The sequence below is a fragment of the Bos javanicus genome, chromosome 7 (genome assembly GCF_032452875.1).
Source record: "Bos javanicus breed banteng chromosome 7, ARS-OSU_banteng_1.0, whole genome shotgun sequence".
Classification (NCBI taxonomy): Eukaryota; Metazoa; Chordata; class Mammalia; order Artiodactyla; family Bovidae; genus Bos; species Bos javanicus.
Genome location: NC_083874.1, coordinates 52,001,401 through 52,026,430, shown reverse-complemented (window position 1 = coordinate 52,026,430; position 25,030 = coordinate 52,001,401). Strand labels below are relative to the sequence as shown.

General features: G+C 44.1%; 1 protein-coding gene across 16 annotated transcripts in view; it reads right to left on the bottom strand.

The window, feature by feature from the left end:
* Positions 1-25,030, bottom strand: part of LOC133251387 (protocadherin gamma-C4) — a 186,900-nt gene that overhangs the window by 104,979 nt on the left and 56,891 nt on the right. Inside the window, exon 1 of one of the 16 annotated variants that reach the window (XM_061423767.1) lies at positions 20,917-23,488. The exons of 10 other annotated variants lie outside the window; for them this stretch is intronic. In XM_061423767.1, the coding sequence (XP_061279751.1) occupies positions 20,917-23,313 (2,397 nt within the window). In that variant the 5' untranslated portion in view covers positions 23,314-23,488. Of the gene's footprint in view, positions 1-1,588; positions 6,305-6,367; positions 9,433-10,836; positions 13,498-15,591; positions 18,787-20,905; positions 23,489-25,030 lie in introns of those variants that run through there. 5 more of the 16 variants (XM_061423769.1, XM_061423756.1, XM_061423766.1 and 2 more) reach the window with 5 other exon arrangements.

Below are 25,030 nucleotides of genomic sequence, written 5' to 3'. Positions count from 1 at the left end.
AATGCTTCTTTTCTTTCCTGTGAGCTTCTAGCTATATTCAGAAAAGCCTTACAATTTTATTTTGAAATTCTGATTTAAATGGTCCAACAGTGTTTAGTAGACATTCATATAGAGATTATTATGAGATAATCCCTTTTAATTCACTTAAGATTTTTAAATTTTATATTGGTTAACTAATTATATTTGTTTAGCATTAAGATTGTGTAAAGGGCTTTCAAATTTTTCTAAAATAGTTTTATTGTGCCTCAATGAATTTTTTTGGAAAATGTATTTTTATTATAGGTTATTAGAAGTTAACTTGACCCAAATGAGTTGAGCTGGTAGCCACAAACTAAAAGGAACATGTCTCTATTGCAATGGGAAGAGAATACATACAAGTGCTATAAAACAATTTTTTAAAACAGAGTTAGAAATAGTGATGTGGGTTTTTAAAGAAATAAGCATATCAAACGACCTGTTTTCACCAGGGTGTTGATGGCACTATAAATAATCTCTTTGCATTTTATATGGAAGTACAAAATAAACTGACCCCCACATCTTCAGATGTATATCCCCATCAATCCAGTAGTAGGTCTCTCCTCAAAGATGAGGAGTTTGGAGGTTCACTTCTTTCATAAAGAGAGAACTGGTTCTTTAGAAACATTTATGTCATTATGCCCCCCCCCCCCCATTTAACTCTTTAAAGATTTTATCTTTTGTCTTCAAAGATAATCAGAGTCAGAGATTGAGCACAGAGCACAATGACATTTCATTTGCTTTCTGGGAAATTCCTTATCTTCAATGTAGAGGAAAAAAGATTTGGAAAGAGTATAATTTGAGTACCAAGAAAAAAATATATAAAAGAAAAACCAGAAGGACCAAAAATTGAAGAGACAAATTCCTCTAGGGTAGTATTATGATTTGGGGCCCGTAGCAACACTTGGCAATAGAATGAAAGTTTTGACTCCTCTGCCAGGAAAACTGCATACATCTGTAACTTTGCATGCAATTTCAGGGATTCGTGGATCTGCTCGCTATGTCCCCTCAAATGCTTAGTTTTATTTATATTTTTTTATAATCTAGTTTTATTTTATTTTATTTTTGGCTGCACCATGCAGGATCTTAGTTCCCTGACCAAGGGTTGAAATCCCACCTCTTGTATTGGAAGCACAGAGTCTTAACCACTGGACTTCCAGGGAAGTCCCAACAGTTTTTAAAAATGTTAAAATAAATGAAGATACCAGAATGCACATACAGGATTATCTGCAACACATGTTTCTTTGATATGAGCATCTGCTTTGATATTTAAGGAGTACGTGAATATTATTAAACTTCAAACTATTTATTTATCTGGTAAGAAGCCAAGACCACAGCCTGTTTTGCTAACTTAGGCTTGAAAAGATATCTCCAATTTAGTTACATCCTTTCTGAATTACAGAGCAACTTATGAACAAGATGAGTGTTGAAAATGTAGTCAGTAAAAACTGAAAAGACAAGACAGTGATTAGTTATGGATTTTCTAAATATGATTCTAGATGTAAAAGTGAAATAGTATGCCCAACATATGAAAAAAAATAGAATATTACAGAAGAAAACAAATGAAACTTACTGGTGTCAGGGTCTCAGGATGTGTAGCCAAGTCATTCCCACTATGAAGTGGAATTAGGGCCCCAGGAGAATCACCACACACTATGTCTTGAGGGGGATGCAAAGGCTCACTACATCTTAGAAAATTAAACTCTGTCTTTCCAGTATGGGCAACACACAGATTGTACGAATAAGGTAAAGTTCCTTCACTGTAGTTGGGAGGAACCACGGGTCCAGACTTGACACAGAGACCAGGCTTAAAGCAGCCCCAAGCAGCAGGGCTGGAGGAGCGTCGCAGGTGTAGGGCGACCGCCAGAATCACCGCCAGGAGGAAGAGCACCGAGATCAAGGCCAAGGCCACCACCAGGTAAAACTGCAGCTCAGCTTGGGGGTCAGAGGGCGAGGGCCGGTCACTGAGGTCCGGCAGCGCCTCCTGCAGGCTGTCGGCGAAAACCAGGAGCAGCGTGGCGGTGGCCGAGAGGGGCGGCTGTCCCCCATCGCGCACAGCGACCAGCAGGCGCTGGCGGGCCGCGTCCCTGTCGCCCAAAGCCCTCGCCGTGCGCACCTCGCCTGTGTGCAGCCCCACGCTGAACAGTCCGGGCTCGCTGGCCTGCAGCACGTGGTAGGACAGCCAGGCGTTGTGTCCAGAGTCTGCGTCCACCGCCACCACCTTGGTGACCAGGTAGCCGGGCTGCGCGGCGCGCGGCACCGTGTCGAAGAGCGCCGAGCCGTCGGGCTCCAGCGCCGGGTACAGCACCCTGGGCGCGTTGTCGTTGCGGTCGCCCACTAGCACGAGCAGGCTCACGTTGGAGCTGAGCGCTGGCGAGCCGTGGTCGCGGGCCTGCAGCATCAGTTCGAAAGCGCGTAGCTGCTCGTGGTCGAAGGCGCGCTGTGCGAACACCACGCCGCTCTGCGGGTTCACGGACACGTAGGACGACAGCGCGCGTGGCTCCAGGTCGCTGGCCACGATGGAGTAGGAGACGTAGCCATTGGGTCCTAGGTCAGGGTCGGAGGCGCTGACTTGCGCGATGGAAGCTCCAGGCGGGTTATTTTCTCCCACGTGGACGATGTAGGAGGCCTGGTGGAAAACCGGAGCGTTGTCGTTGATGTCCGTGATGCATAGGGTAATGGTAGTGCTGGAGGAGAGAGGAGGCTTGCCCCGGTCAGTGGCTGTGATGGTGACGTTGTATTCCAGAGTCTGCTCTCGGTCTAGATCCCCATCTGTCACCAGCTTGTAGTAATTATTAGAAGAAGAATAAATCTTGAAAGGAACATCTCTTCCTACATGACAGGTGACTTCTCCATTTCCTCCAGAATCCCGGTCCCGTGTTTTGAAAAGGGCAACAACCATTCCTGGTAGAGAACCCTCCAAAATCTGATCAGAGAGAGAAGTAATGATTATTTCCGGGATGTTGTCGTTTTCATCGAGGATATCTATGATTACTTTACATTGGGAAGAGAGACCACCTCCGTCCTTTGCTTCCACTTCCATGGTGTATCTTTCTATATCCTCAAAATCCAATGACTGGTTATTCTTAATCATGCCTGTTTTCTCATCCAATGAGAACTTGTGTCTTGTACTCTGAGCAGTGCTCCTGAAGTAGTAGTTTATTTCAGCATTGGCCCCCTCATCCTGGTCAGTGGCTGTCACCAGCAACACGGAGGACCCGGGGGGTAGATTTTCACTAACGCTAAGTCTATATTCATCTTGGCTGAACACCGGGGGGTTATCATTGGTGTCCTTGACAGAGATTTCTATTTGAGCGGTGGCACTTCGTGCAGGGTCCCCTCCATCCAAGGCAGTCAATATCAAACTATGGGATCGCTGCTCTTCTCGGTCTAGGGGTTTCTCCAAGGATAATTCTGGGTATCTGCCACCGTCAGAATTAACTCTAACCATTAATGAGAAATAAGGGTTAGGATTTATCTGATAATCTTTAATTGAGTTCATGTTTATATCGGGGTCAGTGGCAGGGTCCAGGGATATTCGTGCACCTGCGGATACAGATTCAAAAATGTCTAAATGTATTTCCTTTTTATCGAATTGAGGAGCATGGTCATTAATATCCTCAACAACCACAATGATATGAAAAATATTTAAAGGATTTTCCACCACAGCTTCCAACTGCAATTCACATCTTCTTCTCTCTTTGCATATCTGCTCACGGTCTATTCGGTCCTTCACAAGTAAGTCCCCGCTCTCCGCGTCTACGTTGAAGAGCAGCTTCTCCGCGCTAACTCGCAGCTTTCGAGCCGACACATCCAGGACACTGAGCCCTAGATCCCTGGCGAGATTCCCTACCACGGAGCCCTTGGCCAGCTCCTCGGGAATCGAGTAGCGGATCTGCTCGCAGAGCGCGGGGTAGAACAAAGGCAGCAGGAAGAGAAACAGTACCTGCCTCCGGTCAGCCGGGCGTGTCTGAGTGCAGCTCCCTCCCATTGCGCGCTTTAGTTCTCGCTGGGTCCCAATCTTTCCGAAAAGCCAAAGAAACTGCAGTTCACGGCATCAGTAGAAAAACTTTCTGCCCAGGACAGGCAGAGCTGGGAATCCGTTTGTGCTGGGCACAGAGGAGCCTGGGTGTGTGAGCGGGCTTCCTTCTATCGGTAGCTGCGCTGGAAATCCCAGCCTGGAGGCTGAGGAATCTCGGGTATCAGCGCTAGCCCTGCACTGGCCGACAGCGGCGCCCAGAGGCCTCGTGTGGGATCGCAGTCTCATATTGTCGTCTTGAGACAGTTTCTCTTCAGAATGTGTTGTTTTTCAGACGGTAGGTTGTGTCCAACTCTTTGCGACCCCATGGACTGTAGCCCGCCAGGATCTTCTATCCATGTTTTTTTTCCAAGCAAGAATACTGGAGTAGGTTGCTATTTCCTTCTCCGGGGAATCTTCCTGGACCAGGGATCGAATTGGTGTCTCCTGCATTGGCAGGCAAATTCTTTACCACTGAGCCACCAAGGAAGCTCAGAATATATATCTATCTATAGATATATAGTTATGTAATTGCCCAAGTTTAGTAAAGTATATGGGCAGTGTCTTTATACTTAGTTTTTCAAGAAGTTTATTGTGGAAAATTTCAAACTTATAAAAGAAGTTAGGGAGCATTATTATTGAACCTTCATTTACCCCTCACCCAATTGCAAAGATGGTCAACACAAGGTATTCTTTACTACATATTTCATTACCTCATTGTTTTGAAGATATCCAAGATATTTTAATTAACTCTTCTTTAAAGACAAGACATTAATATGGGGAAGAATTTTATCCTTAAGCCTATTATATAAACTGTTTACCAATGCAAAAGTCCTGCCTGATTTAACAAAACAAGAATTCAGCATTTTCCACAGTCTGCCCAATCATCCATCCAAAGAGCCTTATGGACTGTTTTTAAAGACAAGTCACCTTTTATGGCAGAGAATAGTAGTCACCTACCATGATATACAGTCTTCATAAATATTTCTGTTATTACTTTTTCCACATTAACACATATTTTAGTATTTATGTATACCAAGTACTAAAGGTTACTCCCCAAGACAGAAACTTTAAATGATAGCTTTCCTATTGCATGGTTAAAAATATGACCCTGAGCAATGCATTATGTCTTTCCTACTTGCTTAGGAATAAAGAGTATTTGAAATAATTAAAACATCTGTATGATGGACAGACATGTTTAGCCCTTATGTTCAGCATGTTTAAAATAGAATTTTGAGTCAATTTCAAATATTATTTTCAAAGTCTCCTACAATGTCATTTATTACTTGAAATCACATTGTGTTAAAAATCACATTACATAATAATAATTATTTTCTTTATATCTAAAAGCCAGTGAAATATTCTTAGAACCTCCCTAGTAATTCCTGAGAATATTTTCCTAAAGCATCTCCCATATCCAAATTTATTTCTAGCCTCAAAAGTTGGAGTATTGGGTCATAAGTAACACTTGAAGAATAATTTTTACTTCCCATGTTTTGTCTTCTCATAGGGTCCAGTCTAAGAAACTGCTCTTCAGCAAATATAAACTATAGGAGAGTTTCAAACTATTAATAATTATAGTATTAAGAGGATGAGAACCAATGGTGTTAAAATTTTTCACTGAAATTAAATGTCTATTGTTTATAAAGAGCATTTTTTTCACCATTAAAAGAATAAAACATACTGTATGAAGATATGGAACTAATAACTGAAGCTTGAATCATCCTCAGAAATGATCTCTAAATGCAAACAACATCTACAAACATGTGACCTGAAACACATCACCTCTAAGGGGTGTTGTCTGGTCATAGAAACAGAAGAGAAGCACTGAATTTGAGCTTTCACTTAGTTCTCCAAATAGAATGTATTTCTTATTAATTTACCCTTACAAAAATAGCATCAGCTATAGACATGTTTTTAGAGTAAGAATTTCACAATGCAGCCATTGCAGACAACAAAAATAATAAATTTCAGGAATAGAAACCCGTCCTAAGAATTAGTAGTGAACTGTGGTCACTACTCAAGCAACCTTAGCCAAAGAGCCATGCCCAGTGCCTGATGATGAGGGCTGTCCCAAGAGGGTTTCCACTGACCCTAGGTTAATTATTATGAAAAAGCAAAGATTGTTTCAACGATGTAACCAATAAATGCCTCCTATATTGTTGTTCAGTCGCTAAGTCGCGTCTGACTCTTACAGATGTTAGAGCAAAAAATCAGGCTTAGTGAAAATTTAAATGTATGGTGAGAAATATGTTAACATCAACTTACCTTAAATGAAAGCACTTAAAGAGAAAACCAATTTTTTTTTTAAAGTAAAGAAAAAGTCGAACTCACTGGAACGAAAGGGCTGTCTTCTACAGGAAACCTGGAATCATCTGAAACGCACAAAGGCTCGCTTTTCTCACAGCTTTCCTGACTGATGAGCGTGTCCGCGTAATTCGGCTGCGGGAAGATCATGTGACTCCTCCTTGAGTCCGCGGTGAGCGAGACCTCGTGCGAATAGGTCTGCAGGAAAGCCCGAACCCCATCCACGCCCACAAACTGAGACGCCGGCACGCCAGCCAACCCACTGCCCGAAGCCTGGAGCAGACGCGACATGTGCCAGTGCCTCAGCCTAAGCGCCAGTAGCACAATGACAAAGGCGAGGAAGACACAGGAGACTGCGGCCACCGCCACCACCAGGTAGAGTGTGAGGTCGGAGTCCTCGGGGTTGGCAGGAGAGTCAAGGTTGCCTAGATCAGCCAGGACATCGGGGATGCTGTCGGCCACAGCCACCGTGAACGTGACGGTGGTAGAGAGAGGGGGCTGGCCGTGGTCCTGGACCCCCACCACTAGGCTCTGCTTGATCGCATCTCTGTCTAGTAGGGCCCGCGCTGTGCGCACCTCGCCCGTGTGCAGCCCCACAGAAAAGAGTCCTGGCTCACTGGCCTTGAGCAGGCGGTAGGACAGCCAGGCATTCTGGCCTGAGTCTCTGTCCACTGCCACCACCTTGGTAATCAGGTATCCTGGCTCTGCAGAGCGGGGTGCGAGTTCCACCCCCGTGGAGCCATCAGTGGGGAGGGCAGGATACAGGATTTCTGGCACGTTGTCGTTCTGGTCCAGCACAAATATGCTCAGTGACACGTTGCTGCTGAGTGGTGGGTCCCCACTGTCGCTTGCCCTCACCTGCATTTGAAGATCTCGAAACTGCTCATAGTCAAAGGAGCGCAGTGCGAAGAGCACACCAGTGTCCGAGTTGATAGAAACATAGGAGGAGAGAGGCGCCCCTTGGATGGTGTCTTCCTCTAGCGAGTAAATAACTCGAGCATTCTCGTTGCTGTCTGGGTCATGGGCTGTCACAGAGAAGATGGAGGTGCCTCTAAGATTGTTCTCTGGGAGGTAGACAGAGTAGGAAGTTTGAGAGAAGGAGGGTGGATTGTCGTTGATGTCAACCACGTGCAGGGTGATGTGAATTTCCGTGGACTGAGGTGGTGTTCCTCTATCTGTTGCAGTCACTGTGATGTTATATTCTGAGGTTTTTTCTCTGTCAAGATTTTGGACTATCAGCAATCTATAATAGTCTTCTACTGATTTTTCTAACTGAAAAGGTAGAATCTCCTCGATGGAACAGACAACTTGGCCATTCTTACCAGAGTCTCGGTCGTGAGCATTGAAAAGAACGATTATTGTTCCTTGAGGAGCATCTTCCCTCACTGGACTAAATAACGATGTAATGGTCACTTCAGGTCTATTATCATTGATATCTTCTACTGAAATGAGTACTTTGGTCCGATCCTTCAATGCCCCACCATCTTCTGCCTGTATTTCCATCTCATAAAACGCACATTCTTCATAATCTAAACTCTTCGTTGTTGATATTTCGCCAGTATTTTCATTCAGCTGGAATAACGGAGATTGTTTTTCACTAATTTTCCAGAATGTATAAGCCACTTCCCCGTTGGTTCCTTCATCCGGGTCGCTAGCGCTTACGGTAAGCAGCCGGGTCCCCGGGGGCACGTTCTCTGGGACTTTCACTCGGTAAATCGGTTGAGCAAAAACCGGGGCATTGTCGTTTGTATCCAACACTGTCACTCGGATGTGCACTGTGCTGGAGCGACGCGGTTCGCCTCCATCCGTGGCGATGAGGACCAGGTAGTGAGCAGCCTCCTCCTCGCGGTCCAGGGCGCGCTCCAGCACCAGCTCTGGGCTTACAGCTCCGTCGTCTCCAGTTTGCACGTCCAGGGAGAAGTGGTTATTGGGGCTGAGCTGGTAGCTCTGCAGGGAATTCAAGCCCACATCCGGGTCCACAGCCTCTGGCAATGGATAACGTGTTCCGGGCAGAGCAATTTCGTTAATTTTTACTTCCAGATTTTCGACCTGGAATTTCGGGTTATTATCGTTGATATCAGTGACTTCTATTTCTATTCCGTGAAGCTGCACCCTGTCTTCAACCAGGACTTTAAAGTTCACCAGACACCGCGCGCTCTGAGCGCAGAGGTCCTCCCGGTCTATCCTGCCCGCGGTGACCAAGCTGCCGCTTCGTGGATTTAGAGCAAACAGCTGCGTCCTACCTCTGGAGACGATGCGGACGCCCCGCTCTGCCAGCTCGCGGAGCTCCAGCCCCAGGTCCTTGGAGATATTCCCCACGATGTAGCCTGTTTCTGTCTCTTCAGGTATCGAGTAGCGGATCTGGCTCGCCCCCGTCTCCCACAGCCTCCCCAGGAAAAGGCACAACAGGAACAGTCTTCTGTGGTGCAGGCGATTCCTTGGAGCGGCCATTGTTGCTTCACTAAAGGTTTTTTCTTCGGAATACTTGCTGTGAACGCTGATTCCTTAGCTTCTGTTTTCCTCCTGCAAATTATGGCGATCTTTTTTCTCAGGAGAAACCCGTAGTGCCCCAAGTTCAGAGGCTGAGTTACTCTGCAGCCCCGGAGTCTGTTTGTGGGATCCGAGCGGCTTTGTGGAGTTGCAGACTCTAATACCGGGACCGAAAGCTGACTGAGCTTTTCTTAGAGTTGGTGAACAGCGGCGCTCAGAGTCCTAAGCCGTTACTACACCCACTGAGATGTGAAATATTTTTGCTATAGATGACTGACAAAACACTACTCTCTTACCATTATGATTTTAGATTTCTCTGTGTCGTGCATTTATATTTCAAAAGCAATGACCACTTGTGGATATTTTAGTTGGAAGTGAAATGACATGAAATTTCTATTAAATGTCATTAATATCAGACAACCTTACTATCATTTTTATAGCGTTTTGCTCTTTCTAGATATGTAAATTATTCAAATTTCATTTTTATAATGTTTCAACTGTTTTCTATAGGTCGTTAATTTCTGAAGTGATTAAAATGTGCAATCCTCTTTGGAAATATATCCATATTTTTCTTATTTTATATGTACATTTATATTTACATAATTATATTGAATGAATATATAGATTACTCAATTTGAAGCTGTTTTATAAGACATTAACTTTCATGGTGAGATTCTTGGGGTAAAGTTTCCTTAAGATTTTGTTTACAAAATTTAATTACATAATGATACTAGATTTTCTCATCTAATATTGCTAAACTTTAAGTAGGTTGGGATTTTTAAATTTTACATAGTTATGGTTGTTAAACTTTTAAGCTATTTTAATTTTTAAAATATTTAGTTTTCTATGTGAATTCATAGTGCATGCACAGCCTACAGCATTTGGAAGATTCAAATAACATTCACTGAAAAGTAAGTTTCCATTTCAGTTTTTTCATCAAGAAATTAGCAATATTAATATAATCTTAAACTTCCTATTATAAGGGTCATCTAAACTCAAGTAATAATTTGAGGTAAAAAAACCCACAAGATGTAGAACAAATTATGTACCACAATAAGAAATTTCTTTCAGCAATTTGTAAAGAAATTATTTACTGAAGCAGTTCCTAATAGAAAACAAGCAAAAGACAGATGCTTATGTAATGGCATCTTTTATGTGCTTGAAATTAGTAGATTTTTGCCTTAAAAGTAATTCAGAATTCTCCTTCCCTCCTACAGATAGAAGGATGTCACTAGTCACTAATGTTTAGGGCTCCAAGTAATAAGACAAATACAGTGACTTTCCTCTCTTTCTGCTTCAAAAAAATAGGTCAGGTGTGAGAGCAAGTGATAGAGGGAGCAGCATTTCCTTTTCTCTTATCAAGTATCTCCTGTTAACTATAAAGAAGAGGATTTTGCATTCAAGGAAATTTGAAGGAACTTAGATAATGACTTGGATTTTCTGATGAGTTCACTGAGTCTTTCTCACACAATATACCACACTGTATTTTTTTCTTTAAATATTAAGGACTTCAAAGACTCACAGATATGTAGATTTAAGGAACTAGACATGAGGAATAAATATAAGAAAGAGATGTAAACTACCAGTGAAATCAGTGAAGGAAGATACCTAGTAGTAGCTTTTTTGCTGTAAATAATGAAGTGACTACCTACTTTAAATTTAATGTTTACTTATATATAACAAACATCTAAATATGTTAAATGAAGAATAAAAAAGCAATGGGTAAATTTCATTAGATTAGAAAAGAGATAAGAAATTGGCAAAAAGACTTTTGTTGTGAAGCATAGAGCATACTCTCTCAACTTGGTAAATCTTAACTGGGTAAGATATTATGTCACATATCTATTCTTAATTCACCATTCCCCTTGAAGGCTGGATATACAGCTTTCGGATGAGCTCTAATTATTCCTAAGCAACTCGTTAGACTTAAAAAATGCAATATATTTTCATGTGAATAAAAAATTGCAAAGATGATGAAAAAGAGTAGATACTTAAATGGAACTCACCGCCATTAGAGTTTCGGGATGGGAAGTCGACTCACTGGAATTACAGAGTGGAAATAAGGCCCCAGACGAATCACCACAAAGTATATCTTGTCCTGAACTCAACTGCTCACTACATTTTAGAAAATTAAACTCTGTCTTTCCAGTATGGGCAACACACAGATTGTACGAATAAGGTAAAGTTCCTTCACTGTAGTTGGGAGGAACCACGGGTCCAGACTTGACACAGAGACCAGGCTTAAAGCAGCCCCAAGCAGCAGGGCTGGAGGAGCGTCGCAGGTGTAGGGCGACCGCCAGAATCACCGCCAGGAGGAAGAGCACCGAGATCAAGGCCAAGGCCACCACCAGGTAAAACTGCAGCTCAGCTTGGGGGTCAGAGGGCGAGGGCCGGTCACTGAGGTCCGGCAGCGCCTCCTGCAGGCTGTCGGCGAAAACCAGGAGCAGCGTGGCGGTGGCCGAGAGGGGCGGCTGTCCCCCATCGCGCACAGCGACCAGCAGGCGCTGGCGGGCCGCGTCCCTGTCGCCCAAGGCCCTCGCCGTGCGCACCTCGCCCGTGCGCAGCCCCACGCTGAACAGTCCGGGCTCGCTGGCCTGCAGCACGTGGTAGGACAGCCAGGCGTTGTGTCCAGAGTCTGCGTCCACCGCCACCACCTTGGTGACCAGGTAGCCGGGCTGCGCGGCGCGCGGCACCGTGTCGAAGAGCGCCGAGCCATCGTGCCCCAGCGCCGGGTACAGCACCCTGGGCGCGTTGTCGTTGCGGTCGCCCACCAGCACGCGCAGGCTCACGTTGGAGCTGAGCGCTGGCGAGCCGTGGTCGCGGGCCTGCAGCGTCAGTTCGAAAGCGCGTAGCTGCTCGTGGTCGAAGGCGCGCTGCGCGAACACCACGCCGCTCTGCGGGTTCACGGACACGTAGGACGACAGCGCGCGTGGCTCCAGGTCGCTGGCCACAATGGAGTAGGAGACGTGGCCGTTGGGCCCTAGGTCAGGGTCAGAGGCCCTGACTTGTTCGATGGAAGCTCCAGGCGGGTTGTTTTCTGCCACGTGGACGACGTAGGAGGCCTGGTGGAAAACCGGGGCATTGTCGTTGACATCAGTAATATGCAAGATAACACTTGTATGGGTGCAGAGAGGCGGCTTGCCCTTGTCAGTGGCCACGATGGTGACATTGTACTCCGGGATCTGCTCTCGGTCCAGGGTCCCGGCTGTTACCAACTTGTATGAATTTTTGGAGGAAGAGATTATCTGAAAAGGTACTTCACCCTCTAATCGACAATTAACCTCCCCATTCTCCCCGGAATCTCTGTCATGTATTTTGATCAAAGCAATCAGAGTTCCCGGCACTGCGTTTTCCAGAATCATTTCGACTAGAGAATGGAATGTAATATCTGGTCTGTTGTCATTTTCATCTTGAATGCTAATTTCAACTGTACACTGTGCAACCAGTCCTCCGCCATCCCTCCCTTCCACCACGATGGAATATTCTTTGATTTCTTCGAAATCCAGTGTTTTTAGAGTTGTAATTTCCCCACTCTTTGAATTCAGACCGAAGACTTGCCCGGACCTGTAGAAGGAATAAGCAATTTCTGAGTTGACGCCCTCGTCCTGATCGGTGGCTGACACCTGCAACACAGTGGTGCCTGGGGGCACGTTTTCTCCAAGGTTGACTCGGTATACGTCCTGGGTAAATACCGGGGGGTTATCATTGGCATCAGTGACCTGGATCTGGAGCTCAATAGTGCCACTTAGGGGTGGATCGCCACCGTCTGAGGCAGTCAGTACTAAACGATGGTAACTCTGTTGTTCCCGGTCTAAGGGTTTCTCCAATACCAGTTCCGGGAATTTACTACCATCTTGTTTTTCCTTATTTATCAACGAGAAACTAGGGCTAAGAGAAAGTTTATAAGTCTGCAGAGAGTTTAAGCCAATATCTGCATCTTCCGCGACTTCTAATATAAATCGCGTGCCTGGCGGCGTAGACTCACTTATTTGCAGCTCAAAGGAATTTTGCGAGAATTTTGGAGTGTGGTCATTAACATCCTCGATCTCTACATTCACGTGATAAAAGTTCAATGGATTTTCAGCAACAACCTCAAATTCCAGAGCACAAGCTGACTTCTTCCCGCATATCTGCTCCCGGTCTAGCCTGCTGCTCACAAGTAACTCCCCGCTCTCCGCGCTCACAGCGAAGTAAGGCTTCTCCGAACTGACGCGCAGTTTTCGAGTCGGTAACTCGTGGACACTGAGTCTCAGGTCCTTGGCGAGATTCCCCACCACCGAGCCCTCGGGCATCTCCTCGGGAATCCTGTAGTGGATCTGCTCAGAGAGCGCCAGGCAGAACAAAGACAGCAGGAACGGAAAGAGCACTGGCCGCCTCTCAGCCCAGCCGCTCTTCCCAGCGCCGCTCCCCATCCCTCTTGCCCGCCCCCCCTACCCCCCGTCTTAGTTTGCTCACCGGCCTGGAGATGCCGGATTACAACTAATGTCTATGTTGCAGTCGTCCGGAGCTCCCAGCAGCTTTATGAGGGTCAGGCAGGGTTTCTTCTCTAGAGAAGTAAACGTTGGAAAGGCTTACGCTAGCGAGTCTGAGACAGGGAACGTGAGCTGCGGCTGCGCGAGGACGTCCCCTGTACCAAGTTCTCCACTTTGGCCAACAGCGGCGCCCAGAGTCCGCACTGGTAAACTACAGCCCCTGCAGCTTCAGTTTAAAATTTAACAAGCCATATTTTTACGTTAATATATTTAATATTTTAAATCATCAAGGCTTATTTAAAGTCTTGTTTCTAAATTGTTAGAAATATCATTCATGTTGGGTTTGTTTACAAAGTTAATATATATTGGTCCATTTATTTCACCATTCTGCAAACATACACTGAACTTTTGCTTTGTGCTAAGCACTGTCCTTGTCAGTGGCAATAGAACAATGAAAAAGACACAGGTCTTGCCCTCAGAGAGTTTGTTGTCTACCAATTCCATGAATCATTTCTGTTTATTAGCTATGATATATAAAAAATTTTAAAGCTTCTTTCGTTGATTCCTAGTTTACCCCACATGTCTACATAATCAGTGCTACTTCATGTCACATATATTAGAGAACATCAATACTAGTGCAAATTATTTTGTAAAGTTGTGTAATTTTGCACCAATCCTTAAACATCTCTGATATCAACACTCTCTTTACAAAATAATTTCTTTTTACTCTAACTCAAGAAGTATTCATTCAAAGAAACTGTCCCTATGATGTAGCCAGAGATTATTTGGTGTACCTTCTACTTCATTTCTCAGAATTAACTGGCTCATGTCATACCCAACATCTTATATAAATTCACCCTTAAAATGTATTGAAATACTTGTCTGTCCGTCAATACAAAGTCACAAAGGGATATTCTAGTAGAATGCATTACTTCCTTATCTATGTATACATTTTATACTGAATTGGAGGAACTGAGTTCATGGTAAATTTATTTACATAAATTCACTGAATATAGTGACATTTGTTCTCATTATTTTACTCCATTGGTTATTATTATTATTGCAATTAGTGAATGCTTTCAGCAAGAGTACTGGGGCAACTTTCCAATCACTTTTTAAATTTGCAAAGTGTCAACAAAATAGTCTCCGTAAGTGACTGTACACCTAAACACTACAGAATATAAAGCTAATTCCTACCATTATCTGTGGATTGGAGGAGAAACAGCACAATCCCTCAGAAATGTCTTTTTAGTTGATAACAAATAATTCATTGTACTTTCCACTCTCATCTGATGACAAATCAACCATTAGTTTTATTTAAATGCTATAACAAGGGATGCAGAAGTCCAAATGGAATCATTTTTAATGGAACCAATTGGTTTGTTTAGAATTTGTGTACATGTAACTTCTTTTCTTAAAAACTAACACTCTCAAACTCTAACCTTGAGAACACAGCACATTTCACATGACTGTACAGTCAAAACAGCTCACTGGAATTCTAATAAAATGTGTTCTTCTGCATTTTACAGAGGTAACTTTCAACAATTTTAAGATGACATTTTATTTCAAATTTGATGGGGAGGGCAATGGCCATTTTAGGCTTTAGATGCCATGTCTCCATTGGTATGAGTCCTGGGTGACCACTGACACACAACATTTGGGAACCAATCTTACCTACCACCACCCTTTAAAATATGTTTGCTTTGAGATACAAAAAGTATTAAAGCTTTGAAGGGTACTGATACAGACACAGAGCTCATAAAATAGGTTTAAACTGAAGAAAAATTTCAAGAACTTAGTTTTAGGTGAAATCCTAAGAATCCTAAAAATTCTGACATGTATTTTACTTTTACTAAGCTAATACAAGGGTTAAGAAACCTCAATAATTTTTGTAAGTTCTAATTTATATATACCTTTATGTGTCTATACATATACACATGTACACACACACACATATATATTCCTATATATAAAATGAACTGACCTTATGTGGTTGGGTAGCTATTTCTTAAATGAATAGATGATAATTATGGTAAAATATGAAAAGTTTTAAGAAGTTAAGAGTTCATATTTAAACAGTCTTGTCTAAGCCTTTGGAAAGCAGATGAAACAATTATGATGATTAGAACTCAATTTTATTGTATCACTAACACAAACCCCAAACTCTGTGGTACACCTTAAAAGCTATCTTTAAACTTTCTTTACAATGCATGTTTCAAAACACAAATTAAATTTATAAAAAAATATAATTCCTCTAAGAAATAAACATAAACAATGAACCAAACTCACCTGAACAGCAGCAGCTTCATCCCTACATTCATGAAAATCTATGGATGTTAACAAGGAATCATTTTTCTCACAGCTGTCTTGGCTAATGAGCATGTCAGCATAGTTGGGCTGGGGGAAGATCATGTGACTCCTCGGAGAGTCAGAGGTAAGGGAGACTTCATGGGAGTAGGTCTGCAGGAAAGCCTGTACTCCTTCCATGCCCACAAATCCTGAGGCTGGCAGGCCTGCTAACCTACCACTGGAAGCCTGGAGAAGTCTTGATTTGTGCCACCGCCATAGTCTGAGCGACAGCAGCACGATGAAAAAGGCAAGGAAGATGCAGGAAACAACAGCCACTGCCACCACCAGGTACAGTGTGAGGTCTGAATCCTCAGAGTTGGTTAGGGTCCTGATGCTACCCAGGTCAGCAAGGACATCTGGGATGCTATCTGCTACGGCCACAGTGAGTGTGACGGTGGCTGAGAGAGGGGGCTGCCCATGGTCGTGGACTGTCATCACCAGGCTCTGCTTGAGCGCATCTCTGTCCAGCAGGGCCCGTGCCGTGCGTACCTCGCCTGTGTGCAGCCCCACCGTGAAGAGCCCTGGCTCACTGGCCTTGAGTAGGCGGTAGGACAGCCAGGCGTTCTGGCCTGAGTCTCTGTCCACTGCCACTACCTTGGTAACAAGGTAGCCTGGCTCTGCAGAGCGAGGTGCCAGCTCCACACCCGTGGAGCCATCAGTGGGAAGCATGGGGTACAGAATCTCTGGTGCATTGTCGTTCTGGTCCAGTATGAACAGGCTCAGGGACACATTGCTGCTGAGTTGAGGGTCCCCATTGTCACGGGCTGTCACCAGTAGCTGCAAGTCTTGGATCTGCTCATAGTCAAAGGAGTGCAGAGCATACAGGACACCAGTGTCAGAGTTGATGGAGACGTAAGAGGAGAGAGGCACCGCCATGATGCTGCCTTTGGTCAGAGAGTAAGTGACCTGGGCATTGCTGCCACTGTCATGGTCATGAGCAGTCACAGAGAAGATGGAGGCACCTCTGGGGTTGTTCTCTGGGATATAGGCTGAGTAGGAGGCATGAGGGAAAATGGGTGGATTGTCATTGATGTCTGCCACTTGCAGGGCAATATGAATTTCAGTAGACAGAGGTGGGGTTCCTAGATCTGAGGCTGCCACTGTGATATTATACATAGAGATCTTTTCTCGGTCCAAATATTTCCAAGTCACCAATCTATAATAATTATCAATTGATTTTTCTAATTGAAAAGGTAAATTATCACGTGTATAACAGACAACTTGACCATTCTTCCCAGAGTCTCGGTCATGCACATTCAAGAAGGCAATTACTGTCCCAGGAAGAGTATTTTCCAGGACTGGGCTAAACAAAGATGTAATGGTCACTTCGGGTCTGTTGTCATTGACATCTTCCACTGAAATGAGTACTTTGGTCCGCCCCAGAAGTGCCCCCACATCTTCAGCTTGTATTTCCATATCATAAAATGCACATTCTTCATAATCTAAACTCTTCGCTGTTGATATTTCGCCAGTATTTTCATTCAGCTGGAATAACGGAGATTGTTTTTCACTAATTTTCCAGAATTTATAAGCCACTTCCCCGTTGGTTCCTTCATCCGGGTCGCTAGCGCTTACGGTAAGCAGCCGGGTCCCCGGGGGCACGTTCTCTGGGACTTTCACTCGGTAAATCGGTTGAGCAAAAACCGGGGCATTGTCGTTTGTATCCAACACTGTCACTCGGATGTGCACTGTGCTGGAGCGACGCGGTTCGCCTCCGTCTGCGGCGATGAGGACCAGGTAGTGAGCAGCCTCCTCCTCGCGGTCCAGGGCGCGCTCCAGCACCAGCTCTGGGCTTACAGCTCCGTCGTCTCCAGTTTGCACGTCCAGGGAGAAGTGGTTATTGGGGCTGAGCTGGTAGCTCTGCAGGGAATTCAAGCCCACATCCGGGTCCACAGCCTCTGGCAGTGGATAACGTGTTCCGGGCAGAGCGATTTCGTTAATTTTTACTTCCAGATTTTCGACCTGAAATTTTGGGTTATTATCGTTGATGTCAGTGATTTCTACTTCTATTCCCCAAAGTTTCCCTTCATCCTCAACTAGGATGTTAATATTTACAAAACATCGCGCGCTCTGAGCGCAGAGCTCCTCCCGGTCTATCCTGCCCGCGGTGACCAAGCTGCCGCTTCGCGGATTTAGAGCAAAGAGCTGCGTCCTACCTCTGGAGACGATGCGGACTCCGTGCTTCGAAAGCTCTTGTGACTCCAGCCCCAGGTCCTTGGAGATGTTACCCACGAAGGATCCTTTGTCGGTCTCTTCAGGCACAGAGTAGTGGATCTGTCCTCTCCCGATCTTTCCCAGCGCACCCAGCAGCGCGCACAGCAGTACCAGCTCGCCGCGTCCTCCGTAATTCTTTGGAGCGGCCATTGTTCTTTCGCTATGGAATCCACTCAGAATCTTCACTGGGCATATATGTTTTGTTTACCTTGTTCCTGAAGTTATAGAGATCATCTTCTGGAAAGTTGGAGTATCCCAAATTTAGGGATGGAATTTTGCCGCAGGCCTCCAGTTGGTTTGTGAGATCTGCGGATCTCTTGTGAGGTGAGAGCCCTGAGTTTCCGGCTGGTTTTTGGTTACTTTATCTCCAAGTAGGTGAACAGCGGCGCTCAGAGTCCTAGGCAGTTACTGCAGTCACTTACATTTGTAATATCCTATGCTAGATTGCTAGGGGGAAAATTGCTACTTATTTTCTATAGTCTGTTTGGAATAAATTATCCCTGAACTCATATTTTAAAAATAATTTCCAAGAAATATGGAATGAAATAGGGTTAAAGTCTTACAAAGTATTATTACATAACCAGATTTTGGGGTTTATATCATATTAAATTACTCAAAGTTCTGTACTGTATTTACTGTTTTAAAAATAAAATTTTATTTATTATGCTCTAAGCATTATTGTTAATATCTTCAGTATCTATTATCAACTAAGTAAGAATCCCACTCATTACTGGAAATTAATTCATTTTTAGGCTAAAATATACCTATTGGAGATGACTGATTCAGAAGTTGTTTTATTTGGTTTTAAACCAATTTAATCAATATAGTAAACTTTCTGTAGAGTGGTTGCCTTTTAATTTTCTTTTTAAAATGCCGTTTTAGTCACACAGTAGTGTTTTGAAATTAATATTGTGAAATTTTAATAGGATAAATGCTTTTACTTTCAAGTTATATCACAGACTAAATTTTATATAATTTCTATTTGAATAGAAAATACTTGAAAGGTACAAATGAATATATAATCGAAAGCAAATTTCTATCTGTTCTTCTGCCTATGAGAGGTGATTACATTTTAAAGCCAACTCAGTTAACTTCTAAAGGTAAACAAATAGCCTAAAGGTAATTTTACCTTAACTACTACTTTGATCAAAAGAATCACAAAAGTAAGAAACACATAATTATCACTAAGGAGTCAAAAAGTGCCAGTGCAAGAATAAATGTCTTTTTCCTTCAGCAGTTTGTAAAATGGCCATTAATTGAAGCAGTTACTAAGGGAAGTACAGCAAAAGCCTGATACAATGTATTGCTATCTTGTATATGTAACTGTATCCACTTGAGACTGCTAATCTTGTCTAAATTTGAAGATTTCAACATTCCATTTTCTCCTAGAGATAGTAGAATGACTAGAAGACCTCTAGCTATATTAGTTTAGGTCTGCAAAACAGACATTTCAAAAATTATGTAGGAGAAGTGTGTGTAAGAGGAACAACAGAGGCCAAAACATTGTGTTTTCTTTGATAGAGGAGCCTATAGAATGAGCATTACTACAGGTTAATCCTGAAAAACCTATGCTGCAAGTAAGGAGAACATGCTTTTATTTTCTGATGAGCATAGTGAACCTGTGCTGCACTTAGTCAAGTAAAATGATTTTACACACATTTATACACACAGTACAATGAACACAATTACAGTAGGTACATCTACATAAAAATCTAGGTTAATCGACCTTATTCTAGTGCTTTGAAGCAAAAGAGAAGTAAATATAGGAAACAAAGTATCAGATTAGTATGGAAACAATAACAGCTAAATCAATTAAGAAAAATATCTAATTTCAGCTTGTTTTTCTTTTAAGATTTATATGATTGCCTACTTTTACATTTACAGTGTGTCTAGTTGAAAAAAAATCATTTATTAATCTGTAGAAAGAAAAATTTAGAGAAAAATCTCAGTAGCTTTATGGGAAACCATATAACATTGCCAAAAGTTTCCCCTATGGAAAAAAACACAACTTCACTGCTTTATAATATGAACCTGGTAAGACACCACTAAAAGACACATAATTTCCCTGAATTCAACCTCCTTTGAAAAATGGTATGACAGCTTTTTGACTGGTTACTACATTCTTAAGACAATGTTTAGATCTAAAATTTGTATAGATGCATTTGGAGACATTTTATGTTTGGTTCCAGACCACTACAATAAAGAGAACAGCACAATAAAGTGGGTCACGAAAGTTTTGGTTTCCCAGTGTGTATAAAAGTTATGTTTTAAGTATGCAATAGCATTATATCTAAAAAAGTACATACCTTAATTAAAAATACTTTATTGCTAAAAAACACTAACCATCACTGGAGCCTTTGGTGGGTCGAACATAATCTTTTTGTAATGGTAACATCCAAGATCACTGATTATAGATCACCACAGGGCTTCCCTAGTGGCTCAGATGATGAAGAACCTGCCTGCAATGCAGGAAACCAGGGTTCAATCCCTGGGTAGGGAAGATCCCTTGGAGAAGAGAATGACTACTCACTCCAGTATTCTTGTCTGGAGAATTCCATGGACAGATGAGCCTAGTGGTCTCCAGTGCTGGGTCCATGGGGTCGCAGAATGGGACATGACTGAGGGACTAACACTTTCACACTTTCACTTTCACATGATGACTATAATTTTAAAAAGTTTGAAATACTTTGAGATTTACCAAATGGGAAATGGCAACCCACTCCAGTGTTCTTGCCTGGAGAATCCCAGGGACCACAGAGCCTGGTGGGCTGCTGTCTATGGGGTCACAGAGTCAGACTGAAGCGACTTAGCAGCAGCAGCAGCAACACAGACACATGAAGTGAGGAAATGCTGTTGTACAAATGGTGAATATAGACTTGATTGACTCAGGCTTGCCATAAATCATCAATGTGAAAAATCAAAACAAAACTGGAGTATCTTCAAACCTCAATGAAGCAAAATGAACTAAAACAGAGATGTGCCACTTTTTTCCTATGAATATGGAGAACTGTCGACACAATAAAAAGCGGGTTATACTTACAGGAAACTCACCTGATGAGAAGTCGACTCATTGGAATTACAAAAGGGAAATAAGGCTCCAGATGAATCACCAGAAAGTATGTTTTGTCCTGAACTCAACTGCTCACTACATTTTAGAAAATTAAACTCTGTCTTTCCAGTATGGGCAACGCACAGATTGTACGAATAAGGTAAAGTTCCTTCACTGTAGTTGGGGAGAACCCCAGGTTCAGACTTGACACAGAGACCAGGCTTAAAGCAGCCCCAAGCAGCAGGGCTGGAGGAGCGTCGCAGGTGTAGGGCGACCGCCAGAATCACCGCCAGGAGGAAGAGCACCGAGATCAAGGCCAAGGCCACCACCAGGTAAAACTGCAGCTCAGCTTGGGGGTCAGAGGGCGAGGGCCGGTCACTGAGGTCCGGCAGCGCCTCCTGCAGGCTGTCGGCGAAAACCAGGAGCAGCGTGGCGGTGGCCGAGAGGGGCGGCTGTCCCCCATCGCGCACAGCGACCAGCAGGCGCTGGCGGGCCGCGTCCCTGTCGCCCAAGGCCCGGGCCGTCCGCACTTCGCCCGTGCGTAGCCCCACGCTGAACAGTCCGGGCTCGCTGGCCTGCAGCACGTGGTAGGACAGCCAGGCGTTGTGTCCAGAGTCTGCGTCCACCGCCACCACCTTGGTGACCAGGTAGCCGGGCTGCGCGGCGCGGGGCACCGTGTCGAAGAGCGCCGAGCCGTCGGGCCCCAGCGCCGGGTACAGCACCCTGGGCGCGTTGTCGTTGCGGTCGCTCACCAGCACGCGCAGGCTCACGTTGGAGCTGAGCGCTGGCGAGCCGTGGTCGCGGGCCTGCAGCGTCAGTTCGAAAGCGCGTAGCTGCTCGTGGTCGAAGGCGCGCTGCGCGAACACCACGCCGCTCTGCGGGTTCACGGACACGTAGGACGACAGCGCGCGTGGCTCCAGGTCGCTGGCCACGATGGAGTAGGAGACGTGGCCGTTGGGCCCTAGGTCAGGGTCGGAGGCGCTTACTTGAGTGATGGAGGCACCAGGAGGATTGTTCTCTGCTATATGGACCACATAGGAAGCCCGTTCAAAAACTGGCATGTTGTCGTTTACATCACCGATGTGCAGCGTGATGCTTGAGCTGGAGGAGAGGGGTGGCTTGCCTTTGTCAGTGGCTGTGATGGTGATGTTATACCCAGGGGTCTGTTCGCGGTCTAGAACTCCATCTGTAACTAATTTATATGTGTTTCTTGAAGAAGTCAGTATTTTAAATGGAACATCGCCTTCTAATTTACAAATAACCTCTCCATTGTGTCCGGAATCCTTGTCTCGGATTTTGAGCAAAGCAATGTGTGTTCCCAGCTTGGTGTCCTCCATAATAAAATCCGGTAGAGATTGGAATACCACTTCTGGGGCATTGTCATTTATGTCTAGGACTTCTATCTCCACTGTACACTGGGCAATCATTCCTCCACCATCCTTTGCTTCCAAAACTATGGAATATTCTTTCACTTCCTCAAAATCTAATGTATTTAGAATAATAATTTCCCCAGTATTAGAATTCAGGTCAAACTGGGTAATCTGGCCTGCTTCAGTGAAAGAGAAAGTGATCTCGGCATTGACACCGTCATCTTGGTCAGTGGCCATTACTCTAAGCACAGTGGTACCTGGAAGCACATTTTCTGGAAGCTCCACCCTGTATAGTTCTTGGCTGAACACTGGAGGGTTATCGTTGGCATCAGTTACCAGGACTTGTATCTGTGCAGCACTGCTCAGGGGTGGATCCCCGAAGTCCAAGGCCGTCAAGGTCAAGTGGTAGGATTTCTGTTCTTCTCTGTCTAAAGGTGTCATTAGTACCAGCTCAGGGTATTTACTGCCATCCAACTTCTCTTTAATCACAAGTGAGAAATGATCATCAGGACTGAGCTGGTAATTCTGTAGAGAATTGGTACCAATATCTGCATCATGGGCAGATCCTAAAATAAATCGTGCCCCGGACTTTGTGGACTCACTTATTTGCAGCTCAAAGGAATTTTGCGAGAATTTAGGCGTGTGGTCATTGACATCCTCGATCTCTACATTCACGTGATAAAAGTTCAATGGATTTTCAGCAACAACCTCAAATTCCAGAGCACAAGCTGACTTCTTCCCGCATATCTGCTCCCGGTCTAGCCTGCTGCTCACAAGTAACTCCCCGCTCTCCGCGCTCACAGCGAAGTAAGGCTTCTCCGAACTGACGCGCAGTTTTCGAGTCGGTAACTCGTGGACACTGAGTCTCAGGTCCTTGGCGAGATTCCCCACCACCGAGCCCTCGGGCATCTCCTCGGGAATCCTGTAGTGGATCTGCTCAGAGAGCGCCAGGCAGAACAAAGACAGCAGGAACGGAAAGAGCACTGGCCGCCTCTCAGCCCAGCCGCTCTTCCCAGCGCCGCTCCCCATCCCTCTTGCTTCCCCCCTTAGTTTGCTCACCGGCTTGGAGACGCCGGATTACAAATAATGTTGCAGTTGTCCGGAGCTCCCAACAGCTTTATTTTCGGCGTGAGGGTCAGGCAGGGTTTCTTCTCCAGAGGAGGAATCGGTGGAAAGACAACACTAGCGAGTCTTGACAGGGAAAGTGCTCTGCGGCTGCGCGACGGGATCGCCAGCGCCAAGCTCTCGACTTTGGCCAACAGCGGCGCCCAGAGTCCGCACTGGTAAACTGCAGCCCCTGCTGCTTCAGTTTAACCAGCTACCGTCACTACCACCGTGTATCCAGCTGAAAAATGATTTTTTAAAGACGTAAGTATGTTTAATAACACGCTTCCCAGGTGGCTCAGCGGTAAAGAATCCACCTGTCATGCTGGAGGCGCGTGTTTGACTCCTGGGTCGGGAAGATCCCCTGGGGAAGGAAATGGCAACCCATTCTGGTATTCTTGTTTGGGAAATCCCATGAACAGAGGAATCCGTGGTGTCAAGAGTTGGACACGACTTAGCGACTGAGTACGCACGCATATTTGGTAATATTTAATTCGTACTATTAGAAGCGTCATCATCCCAACTTTCCAGGTTTTTAGGTCAATCGGTTAGGTTTAATACATAAACATCTATACGTTGACATAATTACTCCCCAACCTTCAAATCTGCACTAGTAATAGGATAACTATAACACAGATTTGGCTCAAAGGATCTCAGCTCATAGCTGTTGTAAGTACTCATTAATTAGCAATATATTGGATAAGGTTTCATCTTTCTTTCCTTGTCACCTTTTTCCTTATTCTTCCTTACATTTTTTGTACCTATTTCCATTTTTCTTCCCAGATGGCAACAGTAATGGTGAAATTATGTCTTTCAAAAGGCACAATTTATACATCCCTCTCTTGTTCCAAAATAATTTTAGAAATTTCTTTATAGTAACATTTGGTTTTCAATTCTGAGATCTCACTTGAAGAAATGATTATAGCCTTTCAGAAAAGAGCCTATCCTCTCCTTCCCATTGCATGATTATTTTCCTGGGTATAAAATTCAACTTGAGTCTCCAAAACTACCAGGGGAAAATTATATTTTGCTTTGCATCACAAACTCACTAACAAGGTCTATTGTACTGAGGCACTTGTTCCCACTTTTGTACTTATCACATCCCATAATGACAGTTGAAGGAAACAGTCCCTGGAAAATGTATAATAGCTCACTGACTTTAGTGATGATCTCTCGCCTTTGTTTAAAAGTATTTTTAATAATAAATTTAATTGGAGGGTTCTTTTTCAAAATATCTTATAATCACATTTCTGCCCCACAAAATGTAACACTGTCCTCTCCCCCTAGTGACTGTACATCTGAATGTTACAGAATGTATGAAATGTACTTCCACAGGATTGCACAGATCTTTAGATGCAAACCACCACCTTATGGAAGAAAAACATATGCTAGACTTTATGCTAGAAAAAAATTGTTCTCTTAACATTCAAACAAGATTACCTTGTCATCAACTACTTCTTGATACTAGTCAACTGCTGTATTGAGTTTTACTAAAATGTTATATAACAAGTGAAGATGTAGTTAATTACAGATTAAATTGTCTCTGAATTTTTCAACAGACCCAATAAGTAAAATTCACTTCTGCTCTAGGACTTGAGTGTATGACATGGTTGTTTCATAAAGCCAGCATCCCAACTCCCCT